Source organism: Oncorhynchus gorbuscha, linkage group LG16 (genome assembly GCF_021184085.1).
Source record: "Oncorhynchus gorbuscha isolate QuinsamMale2020 ecotype Even-year linkage group LG16, OgorEven_v1.0, whole genome shotgun sequence".
NCBI lineage: Eukaryota > Metazoa > Chordata > Actinopteri > Salmoniformes > Salmonidae > Oncorhynchus > Oncorhynchus gorbuscha.
Window position 1 is genome coordinate 37,135,595 of NC_060188.1, and position 19,725 is coordinate 37,155,319.

Sequence of the window (19,725 nt, forward strand, 5' to 3'; positions counted from 1 at the left end):
CTGAGTGATTGGTGTTTTTTGAGGTCGTTTCGGTGTCGGTTGGTTTTTGATTTTGTCCAGTGATGGTAGTGACTGCCCATTACTGCTTATCACTTATTAATTTACATTTACATTTAAGTCATTTAGCAGACGCTAACTCCAGTCTAATTTATTCACATTACTTTAACATATTTAAATTGTGTATATTACATGTGTTTTATTTGATGACTTTATTATTTAATTCCAAGTCATCATCTCTATAGAGCTGCTAGCTATGCTGTCTGACAAAAATCACTATTTTAGTAGTTCTTCAATAAATAAGGCATACTTTTATGACTGCTGAATACCATCTATTAATCACATAGATAATGTATTTTCAGGTAAAGATACTTCATGAAGCAAATACTCTCTACCCACTTATTATACCTCAGTGTCTATCCCTCTCGATCAACGCATTCTGTCTCTTTTACATAGCAGGCGTAAAAGAAACACAGAACGCAATGGACATGGTCATTGTAATTAATTACCACATTTTCTGTGCAAAACTATGTAGAATATAGGCCTATTGGAATCTACAACTCCCTACTACATCACACAGTTCTGGTTTGATCTGATATATCTCTAGAGAAGCTTTCCATTGACCTCTGAAAAAAACGAATTGACATTTTGGTTAATCGCACTAGTGTTGTGTGTGTGTGTGTGTGTGTGTGTGTGTGTGTGTGTGTGTGTGTGTGTGTGTGTGTGTGTGTGTGTGTGTGTGTGTGTGTGTGTGTGTGTGTGTGTGTGTGTGTGTGTGTGTGTGTGTGTGTGTGTGTGTGTGTGTGTGTGTGTGTGTGTGTGTGTGTGTTATGCAGGGTTGGGTAGGTTACTTTCTAAATGTAATCTTCTACAGTTATTAATTACCTGTCCAAAACTGTAATCAGTAATAACTTTAGCATTACCCAAACTCAGTATTGTAATCTGATTACTTTCAGGTACTTTTAGATCACTTGCCCCTTATGAGGTTCAGGTTAGTAGCTGGCACAGCCAGAAAGTCATACTATTTGATTTTAAACCTAACCTTAACCACACTGCTAACCCTAATGCCTAACTATAACCTTAAGTTAATACCAAAAATACTTTTACAATATAGCTTATTTTGACTTTGCAGTTGGCCCAACTAACAGAAATCGGTCAGTTCTGCTTTTATCATGGAGGGCTGATTGGGCTCATTGCTTTGAGTTGAAAAATAAATGCTGCTCTCTGAATGGCATGCTTGAACACTGAAAAAGTGCTATTTGTACATGAAAAACAAAATGGTAATTTTCCATTAAGAAAATAAAAAGCCCCACTCCTGGTCTTCTTAAAATTAAAAGTGTTTTTGACAGCATGGAACTCAAACTTTCATTCCGGACTATGCAGCTGTTGCAACAGTGTATTTTTCACTGGCTATCCACCGGAGGCATATTCATTACTCTGCTTCTGATGCAAAACATTTCTTAAACAGAAGCAAACGGAATGAAACGAGGAGGGACCTACCTGAATTTGTTCAATAAAAACTATTGTTTTGCTCTTCTTGCTTCCGTGTGATTCTTAAACTGTAAACAGTTTCTCAAATAAATATACCCCTGGTCGCAAAAACAATGATTGATGGACAGCTTAAACTTCTTCAATTCAACCAATTGGGTTAAAATACACATACATTTGTGAACAGCAATCCACAAGAACCACAATCCGTAAGGCGCATATAAATGAGAGCAGCAGTGTGATTCACACCAATGTGCTATGTAGTCTAGATATCAATAATAAGAGATATCAGTATCGTCCGTCCGTTGGTTACGTACCACGGTTGTAGTCCTTATCTCCAAACGTTTATTCAAGTAGGATTATCTTTGGATGCCGACAGCGGTCGCACCATTGGAATACAAAACTTTTAGACTGTAGCCTACAAAAGCCTAATCCTTGTCTTTTCCCGCGATCCATCAAACACATTTGGTGTGTCGTCACAGTGGTCTGTGATTTGTGGTCAGACTCGCTCAGGCAGAACAAACTTAAAACATGCACCTTTTTTTTTTAAATGCTGATTGGAATGTCATTGAGAAAACAGAAAGGTGTCCCCAAAATAATTCTGAATTTAAAAGTTATCCTCGAAGTAATAACTCTCCTTCCAGACCCATATCAAACATCTCCAATCGAAAATCAAATCAAGGCTTTCTATTCCGCAACAAAGCCTCCTTCACTCACGCTGCCAAGCTTACCCTACTCAGCAAACTGGATGCAGTTTATCACAGTGCCATCCGTTTTGTCACTAAAGCACCTTATACTACCCACCACTGCGACTTGTATGCTCTAGTCGGCTGGCCCTCGCTACATATTCGTCGCCAGACCCACTGGCTTCAGGTCATCTACAAGGCCATGCTAGGCAAAGCTCCGCCTTATCTCAGCTCACTGGTCACGATGGCAACACCCATCCGTAGCACGCGCTCCAGCAGGTGTATCTCATTGATCATCCCTAAAGCCAACACCTCATTCGGCCGCCTTTCGTTCCAGTACTGCCTGTGACTGGAACAAATTGCAAAAATCGCTGAAGTTGGAGACTTTTATCTCCCTCACCAACTTCAAAAAACATCAGCTAGCTGAGCAGCTAACCGATCGCTGCAGCTGTACATAATCTATTGGTAAATAGCACACCCATTTTCACCTACCTCATCCCCACAGTTTTTATTTATTTACTTTTCTGGTCTTTTGCACACCAATATCTCTACCTGTACATGATCATCTGATCATTTATCACTCCAGTGTTAATCTGCAATATTGTAATTATTCGCCTACCTCCTCATGCCTTTTGCACACATTGTATATAGACTGCCCTTTTTCTCTGTGTTATTGACTTGTTAATTATTTACTCCATGTGTAACTCTGTGTTGTCTGTTCACTCTGCTATGCTTTATCTTGGCCAGGTCGCAGTTGCAAATGAGAACCTGTTCTCAACTAGCCTACCTGGTTAAATAAAGGTGAAATAAATAAAAAATAAAAAATAATCTAGTTTTTCAAAAATATGTGTAATCTGATTACAATATTTTAGCTGATAATGAATTGCAGTTAGTTTTCTTTGTAATCCGTTACACCCTAACCCTGGTGCTGAGGTGCGGAGAGTCAGTGCAAGTGGTCATTCTAGTGGCTTGTAGATGGAAACTGTCTCTGAGCATGTTGGCATCAGACCTCATGAGCCGATACAGTCTGCCCAATGGTAAGGGAGTGAATAGCTCATGGCTGGGGTGTGTGGGTCCTTGATGCTGCAGGCCTTTCTCAGGCACCATTTCGAGTAGATGTCCTGGATGGGTGAGAGCACAGTCCCAGTGATGTGCACAGATGTCTTCACCACCCACTGGAGGGCCATGTGGTTGTGGATGGAGCAATTCCCGTATCAGGCCGTGATGCAACTGGTCAGAACCCTCTATATTTTGAAGAGGTAGTATTTGGAGAGGACTGGGTGGCATTCCGATTTTCTTCAGCTGGATGTAGAGACGCAGTTGCACCCTCTTGACAAGAGTGGTGGTGTTGTTGGTCCATGTCAAGTCCTCGTGAGGTGGACGCCAAGGAACTTAAAACTGCTGACTCTCTCTACTGCAGTCCCGTTGATGTGGATCGGGGCATGTTACCTCCTCTGCTTCCTGAAGTCAACAATCAACTCCTTGGTTTTACTGAAGTTGAGGGAGAGGTTGTTGTCCTGGCACCACAATGCCAGTTCACAGTTCACAGTCAATAAACAGCATTCTCACATACAGTGCATTCGGAAAGTATTCAGACTAGGGATGCACAATATATCGGGTGAGCATATCGGAATCGGCCGTTATTAGTGGTACGCGCAATGTGCTAACGTCCAACCTCAAAATATAAAATCAGTCAATTTAAATAAATCAGTCAATTTAAATAAATTAATTAGGGCCTAATCTATGGATTTCACATGACTGGGCAGGGGTACAGCCATGGGTGGTCCAGGGAAGGGCATAGTCTGTCTAAAGGTAGACAGACCATTAATCTGGCACACATTGCAACAGGATGACCCAGATTCTTAGGAGTTGAACTATCTGATGTTTGCCTGACTATCCAAACTCCTTGCTCCAGCCGAACACTACGCAACGCCCATGGAGGATAGTTTCTTCTTCGCAATGAGTCTGGATAGTCCCAGTCGGTATTAGATAGAACGTCGAAGTCCCGCCGCCTATTGTGAAAACAACCTGTGGTTACCCCATTGGCTACGTGTAGCCTAATTGGACACCGGGTCCCCCATGCAGAATAGCCTGAAGCCACAGGGCTCTTCTTGCAGGCTCTATTTCCCTATGTGGGAGCATTGCGAACCATAGGTTGGGATTTTTGACCTGGTTACATTGAACAAGACAGCAGCTTTTCGGTATGTTTTGTTATTTCTATGTAACAAAAAATCTACAGAGAAGTTGGCTCTTTTACAATGCAGGTCAATGGGAAAGAATGTTTGCTTTCTCCAATTTGGGGGAGTAGTCAAGGGGAATTCCTTCTTAAGACCTGAATATCGACTCAGAATTCTTTCTTATGACCTGAATACCTCCCTGGCGATTTCTAGAACGCAAATACATTCTAACCATTCTGATTGGTCCCAGCAATCGGTGGGTTGGGCCAGAGCCAGAGCCAGAACACAAATGGGTAACGCGCCATTTAAAAATGTCATTAGCTTTGATAATCTGATTGGCTACAGATTATTCAATCACTGATGACTTTGTTTTGTACAACACCCCTCACCTCAAACATAGCGCAGCAGAATAATTTACTTTTGGTCATTAGAAGAGGCATATTTAAATATAATATATATGCCATTTAGCAGACGCTTTTATCCAAAGCGACTTACAGTCATGTGTGCATACATTCTACGTATGGGTGGTCCCGGGGATCGAACCCACTACCCTGGCGTTACAAGCGCCATGCTCTACCAACTGAGCTACAGAAGGACACACAAATGGTTGGAAGTAGGGATGCACGGTATATCGGTGAACATATCGGAATCGGAAGATATTAGCTAAAAATGCCAACATCGGTACCGATGTCTAGTTTAACGCTGATGTGGAACACTGATGTCAAAGCTGACATGTACACATATATAATGTGGATACATGAAGTAATGACGCCACGTAAAATGTTGCACTATACATGCAACACAGCATTCCTAAACAAGCCTGCAATGTCTGCTATTTGGATCGAGGAGTCAACAAGTCGAGCAGTCATTTGAAAGAGTAAAAAAAATTCAGCGAGACAACTCAAAGGCGAAATCCATTAAAGCCAAGATAATGGAATTCATTGCCCTTGACAATTAACCGTTCTCTGTCGTGGGTGATGTTGTCTTTCACCGACTGGTTGAGCATCGGTACACACTACCAAGTGTTCTATTTTTCAGATGTTGCCCTACCAGAGTTTTACACAGTAATAGCATCACTGCTATTAGCTTCACGACATACATACTATGGAACGCCGTTTGGTTCTTTGCGTGTCAAAAAAGATACAGTAGCACTGGCAAAGCTGTACAAAAAAAGTCTGCAAACAAGCAAACACCGGCCACGAACGATGTGTTTATAATACCGCATTGGTAATAAAGTATCATTTGTTCGACCGCAACTTCTGAGGTAGCTAGCTTTAGCAACTTATAACTCTGTTGCCCAAAGCTAACGTTATAAGCAGCCGGCTAGCTTCATCTGGCTAATGAGGCGTGGCCGGACCATGTCATGTGTTGTGAAGCTAGCCACAAAAAGGATTAGGCACAATAGTGGAATTTGCAGTTTTCCGTCAAAATAAAAGTACATCATTGACAGTGATGCAAATAAATACAAATAGTAAAATTATGCCACACTTTTATTTTGAAGGCTAACTGCAAAGTCCACTGTTGTGGCTAATCCTTATTGTGGCTAGCTTCACATAGAAGGGTATGACTATTAATCAAATAAATAATGAATTATAAATTTGAGTTATTTTAGACGATGACACCTACTGAAACAGATTATGTCGTTTTGCTATGTTTTTGGGGAAGAACATTGTTTGCATCCATGAGCTAGTAAGCTTTTATTTTATGACCAGCACTGTAGGTGCGCGAGACAACTTTACATCATAGCATACGTATCGATGAATCGTTGTGACATAAAATACAAGTGATAGTTATTACACCTTGATTACACTACGTAAATTTTTTTATGAATGAGTTAAATTATTATGTGACGTGCAGTCATATTCAGGTCCTGATTGGTCAACAAGCTTATTTGACACGTCAAATAGTGTTAAATAGTATATTTTTTGACACAAAAAGACCCAAACGCCGTTCCATAGAAATCCTGGTTGAGAATGAAACAACTGAACAACTGATCAACGAAACAGCACAGCAAGTAAGTGAATTTTTTTTGTTTTGAATATGTTTTACTGGTAATGGGGATATACGTAAATGCTAACAAAATAGCTTTTTGGTCAGTGTGGTGTGTGTAACCTTTATTTAACTAGGCAAAATGGTTACGAACAAAAAGCCAATTCTGGACGACGCTGGGCCAATTGTGCGCCGCCCTATGGGACTCCCAATCACAGCCAGATGTGATACAGCTTGGATTCGAACCAGGGACTGTAGTAACGCCTCTTGTGTGTTAACTATTTAAACTGTATTAGAATGCTTAAAAAGCCACTAAAATGTTAAATATCAATTAGCTTTATCGGTATCGTTTTTTATGGCAAGGAAAATAAGTATTGGCCAAAAATGTCATTTCGGTGCATCACTAGTTGGAAGGAACACGTTTTTTAAAAACAAAATGATGAGGCCTACATAAATTCTTACTTGTCACTTTTTTATCCCTCATGAAGGTTTCAGATTATGCCGAGAGATAAAAAGGCGCAAAGAGATACAAATAATCCGGATGTCACATAAAATGTTATAATAAAGCTATTCAATTATATTTAGGCTGTTCTATATGCCTATTCAGTGCAGTCTACTCAAGTGTAATAAAGAACCTGAAAAAAATCTAGAACATTTTGGCAATTAAAAAAAAAAGTAAGACTAATGCTGATTTACAGATCAGGCACGCAAAAAGTTTGGATCCATTATTAGGACCATAGGATGTTCGCAAAGTATTTTAGCCTCAGCATTTAGCTACAGTGGGGCTGCCAACCCTGCTATCATCTCCGAAACACATCCCCAACCCTCGTTTTCGCTACTTGTTAATTTCAAGAAAGTAGGATACTTTGCATTTGCACAGAACATAAACAGGATTGCACTACAAAGATTTTACAAACATGTATCGAGCAGACAACAGAGGCAACTTTCGTACAAAGTCACAAGCAGCGAGCATAATGATGTGATCGCAGGCAGAGGTCGGATCTATAGTGTTTTTTGTGCACTCGTAGAGATACCAAACTATGGGATTAATGATACAAAAAAGCAAAAAAATATGCTTTACCTGATCATATCGTGGTTTTCCAAGCTGGAATGCAGGACAGGCTGCAGATTCCGCCATGATATCGGATAAGTATTTTTTTATAAATAAAGTCAATCATGAAACAGGATTTTTAAGTAGTGAACTAGCTATACTCCGTGAAACTAGAGAAGCAATTAATCGCAATGTTATTTGGGAGGTGTAGTTTCTGTCATCTCCAGTTACACAGCGAAAGTTATACAAGATGACTACACATCCCAAAAAATTGATCAGTTGAAAATAGGTTGCATAACTGTTTTTGTGTTATGGCAGAGAGGAAGAGGCGAAGCGAGAGGTTTTACTTCGCCCAAAATCTGTCCCATGAAAATAAGGGACACATTCTTTCCACTGCATTTCGCCTGGTGTGCAAGGACTGCACGGAGTGCGTCCACGTTGCGTTCACGTTCAACCAAGAACCCTCGATGTGTAACGTAAACTCGTACATCGCCTTGGTCCGTACAATTGCCCTTATTTTAGCTCCCCAAAAACGTAATACCTCCAGATAAACTGTAATGTCAATACCATTGTAAAGCACAATTTCTCCCCTTTCCAACAGAATAAATTACATGACCTAAACGCTGCCCGTTTCTGCATAATTCAAGCAGGCAAGGGTCCTTTTAAAAATGGCAGGTGGGGAAGCGAAACTAATGCGTGATAGTGAGAAGGAGAGATGTTGTGTGGGAAAATTGCTTTTTTTCACTCGATCTGTACAACTTATCACCTTATCGCCTCTAAAATGTAAATAAAACACTATAAAGAGTTTATATAATGTGTCATTACATAGCTATTTGAAGGTTTGTGTCAAATTTGAATTGGGTTTTTAGGGCGGTGCTAAAGTGATCTTAGAAGTAAACAGCGGCTTTGAGAATGATGATCTCATGCAATGATGATGCAAAAAATGACTAGGTAACCCCCCCTTACCCCCGTCACTGTCCATTTTTTGTTTTTAAAGGATGATAGAAGTGCTACACCTGGAGGATAGAGATTGTAAGACAGAAATAGTTGCTTTATGAGTGCTGAACGTTTCGACATGACACGTCAAGATGTAACGGAGGGTCAGTTTTTAAAACTTTTTTCCAATACTATAGAGCCATTACCATGTTGATCAACGCTTGAATAGAAGCCTAGTTCACACCCCCGATTTTGACATCAACACAGTCACTACAGTCCCATTAGTTTTCTTTGTAGCCTCGTTTGAATGTTGCAGTTGCGCACATTTGTACGGAATGGGGTGAGTTTACATTAATGTCTAGCAAACCAAAAAGACCAATTACGCTATCAAGGCAAGAAACTAGTTTACCTGAATGAAATAGGCCTGAAATTAAACTGATTAAACTAGTGTGAATCTCATTTAACATGCAATAATACCTAGGCTACTGTCAATCACCGACTGAGATTAATTACACTAAATGTCCAAAAGTATGTGGACATCTGCTCGTCGAATATCTCATCCCAAAATCATGGGCATTAATATAGAGTTGGTCTCCCCTTTGCTGCTATAACATTTACATTACATTTAAGTCATTTAGCAGACACTCTTATCCAGAGCGACTTACAAATTGGTAACAGCCTCTTCTGTGAAGGCTTTCCACTAGATGTTGGAATATTGCTGCGGGGACTTGCTTCCATTCAGCCATGAGCATTAGTGAGGTTGGGCGATGAGGCCTGGCTTGCAGTCTGCGTTCCAATTCATCCCAAATGTGTTCAATGGAGTTGAGGTCAGGACTCTGTACAGGCCAGTCAAGTTCTCACACACCGATCTCGACAAACCATTTCTGTATGGACCTAGCTTTGTGCACGGGGGCGTTGTCATGCTGAAACAGGGAAGGGCCATACCCAAACTTTAGCCACAAAGTTGGAGGCACAGAATCGTCTAGAATGTCATTGTCATTTTTCAGGCCTAGTCCTGAAAAACAGCCCCAGATCATTATTCCTCCTCCATCAAACTTTACATTTGGCACTATGCATTCTGGCAGGTAGCGTTCTCCTGGCATACGGCAAACCCAGATGAATCCGTCGGACTGCCAGATGGTGAAGCGTGATTCATCACTCCAGAGAAGTGTTTCCACTGCTCCAGAGTCCAATGGCGGCAAGCATTACACCACTCCAGTCTACGCTTGGCATGGAAACCTATTTCATGAAACTCCCGACGAACAGTTTCTGTTCTTGTGCTGACATTGCCTCTGTGCTGACGTGGCTTCCAGAGACAGTTTGGAACTTGGTAGTGAGTGTTACAACTGAGGACAGACGATTTGTACACGCTACGAGCTTCAGCACTTGGTGGTCCTGTTCTGTGAGCTTGTGTGGACTACCACTTCGAGCCGTTGTTGTTCCTAGATGTTTCCACTTCATAATAACGCCGCTTACAGTTGACCGAGGCAGCTCTATAAGGGCAGAAATTTGAATAACTGACTCGTTGGACAGGTGGTATCCTATGACAGTGCCACATTGAAAGTCACTGAGCTCTTCAGTAAGGTCATTTTTATTGTATTTTTATTTAACTAAGCAAGTCAGTTAAGAACAAATTCATATTTTCAATGAAAGCCTACCAGGGAACAGTGGGTTAACTGCCTTGTTCAGGGACAGAATAACCAACAATCTTCCGGTTACTGGCCCAATGCTTTAACCACTAGGCTATCTGCCATTCTACTGCCAATTTTTGTCTACGGTAATTGCAAGGCTGAGTGCTCCATTTTATACACCTGTCAGCAACGGGTGTGGCTGAAATAGCCAAATCCACTAATTTAACGGAGTGTCCACATACTTTTCTATATATAGTGTATTTGTGTTTAGATGAACAAGATCAGAGCTACCCTTTCCCGCTAGCTTTAGAGTGACTGTGATGTACTCTAAACTATAAAAAATGCTAACCAATCCTTCAGGTCAGTATGATAAATGATTATGCCTAATATGCTTTATATTACTTTGCATGAATGATACAGTATCTCTCAAATTTAAACAATAAGAAATTCCAATACAAAATCATTTTGTTTAGCTTCTTTCTATTCTGTTGCTGCATGAAATAGCAAACAGAACGTGAATTAAAAGACAACATTTGTTTACTTAATCTTTGTTTTACTTAATCTTACTGACGTCGGTAACCCAAGTGATTTTTTTGGGCCCCCCCAAAACATTTTTGTGAAAAAAATATAATTTTGCGATTATTGTTTTTGGTAAAAGAAAGGCTGTAAAATCCCCAGAAATTCAGCTAAAAACTAGTTTAATTTAGGAAATCTGTTCCCAAGTATTCCCATGAATTTAAAAAAGAGAGATTTGTGATTGTGCCTCAATGTAATCAAGGTAAGAAAATGATTGTTATAATCATGTTCTGGCCCGCTGACCATCGGCTTGGCCAAAATGTGTCAGCAGCTGAATCTAGTTGCCTACCCCTGTTATACACTGCACCAATGCCTCCATCTTGGCACTCCCACACGTTGTAAAAAATATTTTGGAAGCTATAGAAATGCATTCATAAATGTCTACCTTTGTTTTGTCACGTTTATTCTATTACACTTAATGCAGACTTTTTTATTATATTGTGTGAGCTAAACATAAACATTTCAAATAAAAATATATATTTAAAAAAATCCTTAAAGTAGCAAGTACTAATGTTACTGTCCTCACTATAACAACCAAAATATTTAAATACATGTAGTGTTGTCCTTGAAACATTTAAATGAAATGCTGTAGAATTCCATTCATTCCTATAGGGAGGAATGCTTTTCTGAGCAGTACCAATAAGGCTTCAAAGCCTCTCATTGCGTGCTAAAATCTACTCCCACGTGATGGATTCGACTTCCGCTTTACTTCCCTACTGCAACGAGCTGGTGGGAAACTTGCCAGAGTCAATTATTTGAAAGAGTCAATTTATAAAGACAGGGGTGGGTCGGGGGACACTGTGGCCCTGTCTGACGATACCCCCGGACATGGCCAACAAGGCATGATATAACCCCACCCATTTTTCCAAAGCACAGTGGTGTGGGGGCTGTGCTTTTGCGATGTGTGTATGTGGCACCTTGAGAGGCATGGGCATAGGTGTGGCTGAAGGACTCCCAGTGCAGGGTCATGGACAGAGCCACCCTCCTCAGCACAGGAAACAGGTGTGCTCACTTCAGCACCACGGACAGCAGCACTGTGGAAGGCTGCACTACTTTCAGCACCAAGCCAGCTGAAGACAGTGCCACAGCGCTGCTCACCCAACACACCTGTGCAGGATTGCTAATAAGCACACCAAGGCATTCCTTAATCAACTGACTAGCTGGCTGGAGCACATTCAAGTGGAGCAGTTAGGAAGACACAGCGTGCCTCGTCTCCCACAGACTCCTTAGAAGGAGAGTTATGGACACGCCGACGCAAGAGACTACTGGTGGCTGTCATCTTTAACCACTCTCTTTCCTGAATGGCTTGTGGACTAGAACGCCAGAGACACTAAAAGTAAAAGAATCTGAAACCTGACCTTTTTTGTTGTTGTAGTTTGGCACACACTGCTCTTCCTGCCAGTGAAAAAATAAAATTATGTTTGCAAGCTTACAACAAAATTTACTAAACTTGCGATGGGTGAATCAAAACTACATTCGCAGATGTTGAATCTGTGCGCTCAGTTTTGGCCAAAATTTTGTGACTTACCTCAGCCAAAAAACTACAAGCTCTCGGTGGAGAGTTTTTATTTTCTTCTGACAAATTCGGAGAGGTGTTGAGTAGCAGCAGTGTGTGTGTGTGTGTGTGTGTGTGTGTGTGTGTGTGTGTGTGTGTGTGTGTGTGTGTGTGTGTGTGTGTGTGTGTGTGTGTGTGTGTGTGTGTGTGTGTGTGTGTGTGTGTGTGTGTGTGTGGAGTCAGCATAAATGTATATGCATTTAATGTGTGAGTGAGTGTCTGTGGGCCCTGTGAGTGTGCATAGTGACAGTGCAAATATTGAAATAAAAGGTAAAAAAATATACAAGGTAAACTTGTTAGCTATTTATCAGTCATATTGCTTGGGGGGAAAAGCTGTTCATGAGCCTGTTGGTGTTAGACTTGATGCCTTGAGAGGCTTCTCTTGCTGTGCGGCAGCAGAGAAAATAGTCAGTGGATTGAGTGGTTGGGGTCTTTGAGGATTTTCTGGGCCTTCTTTTCACACCGCCTAATATAGAGGTCCTGGATTGCATGAAGCTCAGCCCCAGTGATGTACTGGGCTGTCCGCACAACCCTCCGTATCGCCATGCAATTGAGGGCGGTGTTATTGCCATAACAAGCAGTGATGAAACCAGTCAATATGCTCACAATGGTACAGCATGCCAAACTTTTTCAACCTCCTGAGAGGGAATAGGCACTGTTGCGCCTTCACGACTGTGGTGTGTGTGGACCATTTTAAATCTAGTGATTTGGACACCAAGAACTTCAAGCTGGTTATCTGCTCCACTGCCGATGTGGATGCAGTTGCAGAGGGAGGTGTTCAGACCCAGAGTCCTAACCTTGGTGACAAGCTTGGAGGGGATAATGGTGTTGAACGCTGAGCTGTAGTCAATGAACAGCATTCTCACATAGGTATTCCTCCTATCTAGGTGGGTGAGGGCAGTGAGGAGGGCAATTGAAATTGCTTCATCTATGGCTCTGTTAGGGCGGTATGCAAATTGGAGTGGGTCTAGGCTGGCTGGGATGGTGGAGTTAATGTGTGCCATAACCAGCCTCTCAACGCACTTAATGATTACAGAAGTGAGTGCTACAGGGCGGTAATCATTGTGGCATGAAGCCGGAGTTCTTATGAACAGGGATGATTGTGGTCATTTTGAAACAGACTGGGACAAAGAGAGGTTGAAAATTACTGTGATTATGCCAGGCCAGCTGTTCTGTTCATGAGAACGTGCCCTGGAATACCGTCGGGCCCCATGACCTGATTAAAGATCGTTCTCACATCAGCCTTGGAGAGCGAGCTCACCTAGTCTTCTAGGACGGTGATGGCCCTCACACCTGGTTCGATGTTGTTGATGTCAAGGTGTGCATAAAATGCATCTGTTAGAGAGGCATCCTTAGGCAGTCCTGTAACATACCCTCTGATTCTGGTGACCATTTCTCAATGGAGCGAATCACGGGTGCTTATTTTTTCAGCTTCTGCTTGAAACAGGAAACAATAGTTGGGAGTCATGATCTGATTTGCTGAATGGCGGAGGAGGGAGGGCCTTGTATGCTTGCTTATAAGTAAAATAGCAGTGGAGACATGTTGATGGAAGTTGGGAATCATGTGTCTTAGTGACGTGAAATTAAAATCGTCGGCAACCATAAAGGCAGCCTCTGGGCATAGGGTTTCCTGCTTGTTTATAGCCTGGTACAGTTTGAGAGCTGTGAGGGGAACGGCACCTCAGTACCTCCAGGCTCTGATCAGGCCCTACACCCAAATAAGGGCACTGCGTTCATCCACCTCTGGCCTGCTCGCCTCCCTACCACTGAGGAAGTACAGTTCCCGCTCAGCCCAGTCAAAACTGTTCGCTGCTCTGGCTCCCCAATGGTGGAACAAACTCCCTCACGACGCCAGGACAGCGGAATCAATCACCACCTTCCGGAGACACCTGAAACCCCACCTCTTTAAGGAATACCTAGGATAGGATAAAGTAATCCTTCTCACCCCCCCTTAAAATATGTAGATGCACTATTGTAAAGTGGCTGTTCCACTGGATGTCATAAGGTGAATGCACCAATTTGTAAGTCGCTCTGGATAAGAGCGTCTGCTAAATGACTTAAATGTAAATGTTAAGAGGCAGCTTATTTTTATCATCCTGAGGTGGAATGTATACAGCAGACACAATAACAGCTGAAAACTTCCTCAGGAGGTAGAAGGGTCCTCATTTGACCATCAGATATTCCAAGACAGGGGAACAGTGGGTTGACACTTCCACCGCCCCGAAATTAGCACACCAGTTGGAGTTAATGAAGAGGCAAACCCCTGGAAGGCCATACGGCAATACATCATCAGCATCAATACGTCATCAGAGCACGCAACTGGACATTGGACTGTCTACTCTCTGTTTGTTGTTTACATTAAAACATTTTCATTAAATCGATTTTAATCCAAACTAAAGTTTTGTTGCTAAGGATTACGCAGTTAGCCTTAACGGCTGGGACTGCAAGTTTGTGTTCCTTTTTTTTGTGTGGATTCCGCGAGTGCTAGCTGGCTGTACTACAGACACCTGTCATCATCGTGGGAAAGACTCATTGTTATCTTTTCGTAAAACAACTGGTTGCAGTAAAGAGCCAATCTGGATACGAAGGAGATCAGCTTTACGCAATGGAGGAACAACATACTCCTTAATCGAAAGATCCGACCACCTCACAAAATAACTTTAACCCAACAAAAAAAAAAAGATACATCTACAGACACGGATGATTTACTTACCATTGAGGTAGAGGCTAGTGCTCTGGCTGGAATCCATGCAACACTGGAAATGTTGTGTGTGTGAGGAGGTAGCAAGGCTGGAATCCATGCAACACTGGAAAGGTTGTGTGAGGAGGTAGCAGGGCTGGAATCCATGCAACACTGGAAAGGTTGTATGAGGAGGTAGCAGGGCTGGAATCCATGCAACACTGGAAAAGTTGTGTGAGGAGGTAGCAGGGCTGGAATCCATGCAACACTGGAAAGGTTGTGTGAGGAGGTAGCAGGGCTGGAATCCATGCAACACTGGAAAGGTTGTATGAGGAGGTAGCAGGGCTGGAATCCATGCAACACTGGAAAGGTTGTGTGAGGAGGTAGCAGGGCTGGAATCCATGCAACACTGGAAAGGTTGTGTGAGGAGGTAGCAGGGCCGAGGGGGAGTTTAGAGTTCAGCCAGAGTGAAATTCTCACGCTCCAAAGAGAAAACAAGACACTCACATCCAAGGTAAAAATTCACGATTCCAACATGGACTGTCTACTCAGGGAAAACAGGGTGATGAAGGAGTCGCTACTAGACATACAAAATCGTAGCATGCTTGAAAATATTATTTTTCTGGGATTTCTGAAGACGCATCCTATAATCCAGTGGGCGTGGTCAGAGAATTCATGCAATTCGCCTTGAAACTTCCTATAGAGACTGTAAACAAGGTGGCTGTCCACCGAGTACACAGACTTGGAGCTCAGAGCGACAAGACCAAGGGTCCCCAACTGATCATCGCAAAATTTGAAGACTACCAACAAAAGGAGCTGATCAAAAGCAGAGGAAGGGAGCTTAAAGGGACCAAATTTGGTCTCAATGACAAATTTCCAAGGGAGATAAACGAATGTTGTAAGAGACTGTATCCGGTACAAAGACAACAAAGACAAAGACAATGCTAGACCTCATGTGGCTGGAGTATGTCAGTAGTTCCTGCAAGAGGAAGGCATTGATGCTATGGACTGGCCCGCCCGTTCCCCAGACCTGAATCCAATTGAGCGCCACGTTGCAACACAGACTGTCCAGGCACCACCTCATCTGGAGCATGCCCAGGCGTTGTAGGGAATACAGGCACGTGGAGGCCACACACACTATTGAGCCTCATTTTGACTTGTTTTAAGGACATTACATCAAAGTTGGATCAGCCTGTATTGTGGTTTTCCACTTTAATTTTGAGTGTGACTCCAAATCCAGACCTCCATGGGTTGATACATTTGATTTCCATTGATAATTGTTGTGTGATTTTGTTGTCAGCACATTCAAATATGTAAAGAAAAACGTATTTAATAAGAATATTTCATTCATATTTTTTGAGCAGTGTATAAAACAACGCAAGACTTTGTGCTTTTCAGCTAAAATGATTATATAGAAATCTTGCCACCAACAAAATGTTGAATATTTGGGCCATGAAATCATCGAAGCTCTGCAGATTTTGTTGTGAGGATACAGAATCAAAAGACCATTTATTTAGGTATTACCCTCAGGTAGCCTGTTTCTGGTCGCAGATTCACCCATGGCTGAAAATACATATCATTGATCTAAAATTGACCCTAGAAATAGTACTGTTAGGAGATCTGGAGAGACCGGGTCAGTCAATTACTAATATACTAATACTCTTAGTAAAAGTATTTATCTTCAACTCGCAATCTGTGGATTCTATTCGATCAGATGGATTGAAATTGTACATTAAACATCACAGTATAGTTGAAAGATATGTGTTGCGTAAAAACCCGAAGTGGGAGGCCAGCAGAGATAGATGGGATGGGATGAGGGAAGCTGAGGGTTGGTATGTAGAATTGGAGACAAGTGCAAGAGAGAGAATGATTGTCAAAGATAAAAGATAAAAATAATAATAATTTAAAGTCAAAATAAATCATAATCAAAGGTACATTTGAAGTGGCAGTGTTTTTACAACTAATGCCGGTTTGCCTGAGGCTGATGCCGTGCAGGTGTTTGTACACATGCATATACACACACACACTCATTCAAATAAACACATAGAAGAACACACACATACATGTAATAGTGCCAGACAGGCACTCAAACTTATACAGTTGTCATTGCTGTTATGATTTTAGTTGTCCTTGTCATGACGTTCGTGGGTAAGGTTTATGACCCCCCCCATAAATACCTTTCTCCTGTCCCTCTCTCTTGACTCTACAGAGGGACTCTTGAATAGCCTTTGTTAAACAGAGAGTCTGGGACATCAAACAAGTGGAGGGAAAGGAACCATATTTCGGTAATAGAACATATGATGTATGTTCGGTTGTCATCTGAGACATTATGACTGATGACAGGACAACCTAAACTGTATCTGGGAAAGTCTACACATTATAGTTATCAGATTCACATGGAATTGTTGTGTAATTCAAATGTATATATATAAAATTATTGGTGAAAAGATTAAATGTAATTTTAGCTTCCAAATGTGAGATTTGGGTTTTCATAAGGTTATAGGGCTCTGCTCAATCATTGGCCGCCCCTGTGAAGAGACATGGGCTATAAACTATGAAACACACCCTTTTCCCTCCACTATATAAAAGCCCTTGACGAAAATGTAACCTCCTGTTCCGGGTACATTAGGATGACGGTCCGATGTCAGAAGAGTTCAGATAATAACTGTTCCAGGTACATTAGGATGACGATCCGATGTCATAAGGATTCAGATAATAACTACAGAACGAAGCCAACCTTAGTGTGAGCTTTGGTTGCGAATGGTATGAACTTTGAACTCTTACTCACTACAGAAGTGATGCCTCCTAGCCGTTGAGTTAGCAGAGGCCGCTGTAAACGTGGGCTAGGAGAGAACAGACAGAGTATCCCGTCTACCACACAACGACGGCACTACAACATTTCCCTTCACCACCAGAGACACTCTTCAAAGGACTCTGTTGGGCAACACGGCCTTCCATCTACCACCAACCTATTGAAGCGCAGCTCAGAGTAAATATTTATTGCATTTTCCTTTTCCAAATGGGCGGTAATTTAGATTGCATAAGATTCTGTATTTACGATAGAGTAGCTGGCTACGGTCCGATAGAGACATTGCTTCTCCCTTTGTTCTTCAGTCTTCCCGCTCTTTCACTCAAACCCAGCCCCCTTTTCTTTATGTAACGAGCTGTCATATCTGTTCCGTCCGCTAGGGATGCTTTCCTTTATGACATAATTTGTAATCAAGGTATGATTAATTCTGTGTATATGTAATTCTGTGTGTAGTTAGGTATTTAGTAAATAAATAATTAAACCCAATTTTGCATTTCTGATTCAACTTGTTAGCCAGGGTTCGTGAAGATAACCATGAACTTACAGCTTTCAGATGATGACAATTAATATTGACTGCTATTGATGTAAATATTACTAGGCCTTTAAGAGTTTATTCGGAAGATAACAGCTCTATAAATATTATTTTGTGGTGCCCATACTTTCTAGTTAATTACATTTACATGATTAGCTCATGATTTACATGATTAGCTCAATCAGGTAACATTAATTACAGAGAAAGGATTTTATAGAAGAGCATGTCATATCACTTAATCCGGCATAGCCAAAGACACGACATCCTTGATGTCCTTTGTTTTAAATGTTTTATTTTATTTTTTTGCATTGTTGTTTGCTGTTTTCTTCTGTCTTTTCCTTTTTTCTCTTTAGTTCATTCTCTTGGATGTTGGTGCATTGGGGGGGTCCTTGGGGGTGGGGAATAGAAATAATTGTATTTTTTATTTTATATTTCCTTCCTGGGGGGACTGTGGGAGGGGTCTCAAATGGTTGAGGGACAGCTATTGGGGAACTGTGGGGGAATCTTGGAGGGTTCGGGTTCACGAAAATGTCAGTGAAGACACTTGCCAGTTGGTCAGCGTATGCTCGCAGTACACGTTCTGGTAATCTGTCTAGCCCTGCGGCCTTGTGAATGTTGACCTGTTTAAAGGTCTTACTCACATCTGCTGTGTTGAGCGTGTTCACACAGACGTCTGGAACAGCTTGTACTCTCATGCATGTTTCAGTGTTATTTGCCTCTAAGCGAGCTTAGAAGTACTTTAACTCGTCTGGTACGCTCGTGTCACTTGACAGCTCTTGGCTGTGCTTCCCTTTTGTAGTATGTAATGGTTTTCAAGCCCTGCCACATCCGCTAGTGTAGTACGATTCGATCTTAGTTCTGTATTGACACTTTGTCACAGCGGGATTTCTTAGAAGCGTCCGGGTTAGAGTCCCGCTCCTTCAAAGCGGCAGCTCTAGCCTTTAGCTCAGTGCGGACGTTGCCTGTAATCCATGGCTTTTGGTTGGGGTATGTTCGTACGGTCACTGTGTGGACAACATCATCGATGCACTTACTGATGAAGCCACTGAATTATGGTCAGATTAGCCAAATGGAGGGAGAGCCTTGTACACGTCTGTAACGACGTTTGTCTGTTGTAAGAAGAGAGTCAGACCGAAATGCAGCGTGTAGGTTACTCATGACTTTAATGAATGAAAACGGTACATGAAATAACTGACATAAGAAAACAACAAACGAAACGTGAAACTAATTACAGCCTATCTGGTGACTACAACACAGAGACAGGAACAAACACCCACAAAATACAACGCGAACTCAGGCTACCTAAATACGGTTCCCAATCCGAGACAACGAGAATCACCTGACTCCAATTGAGAATCGCCTCAGGCAGCCAAGCCTAACTAGACACACCTCTAATCATACACAAATTAATACAAATCCCAATACGAAACACAACATATAAACAAACCCATGTCACACCCTGGCCTACCCAAACATATACCAAAAACACAAAATACAATGACCAAGGCGTAACAGCGTCTCTGTGTGTGGAGTAAAGGTGGCCAATAGGCGTGCCGCCTCTGGATGAGCGTTTTCCTGTTTGCTTACGGCAGAATACAGCTCATTGAGTGCAGTCTTA

The 19,725-nt window shown here is 41.9% G+C and overlaps 1 protein-coding gene across 3 annotated transcripts in view; it reads right to left on the reverse strand.

The window, feature by feature from the left end:
- LOC124000586 (sideroflexin-5-like) overlaps positions 1-7,640 on the reverse strand; it is a 31,138-nt gene extending 23,498 nt beyond the window's left edge. The window contains exon 1 of one of the 3 annotated variants that reach the window (XM_046307081.1): positions 7,419-7,640. In XM_046307081.1, the coding sequence (XP_046163037.1) occupies positions 7,419-7,475 (57 nt within the window). In that variant the 5' untranslated portion in view covers positions 7,476-7,640. The remainder of the gene's footprint in view (positions 1-7,418) is intronic. The other 2 variants (XM_046307080.1, XM_046307082.1) reach the window with 2 other exon arrangements.
- Positions 7,641-19,725: the final 12,085 nt, after the last annotated feature.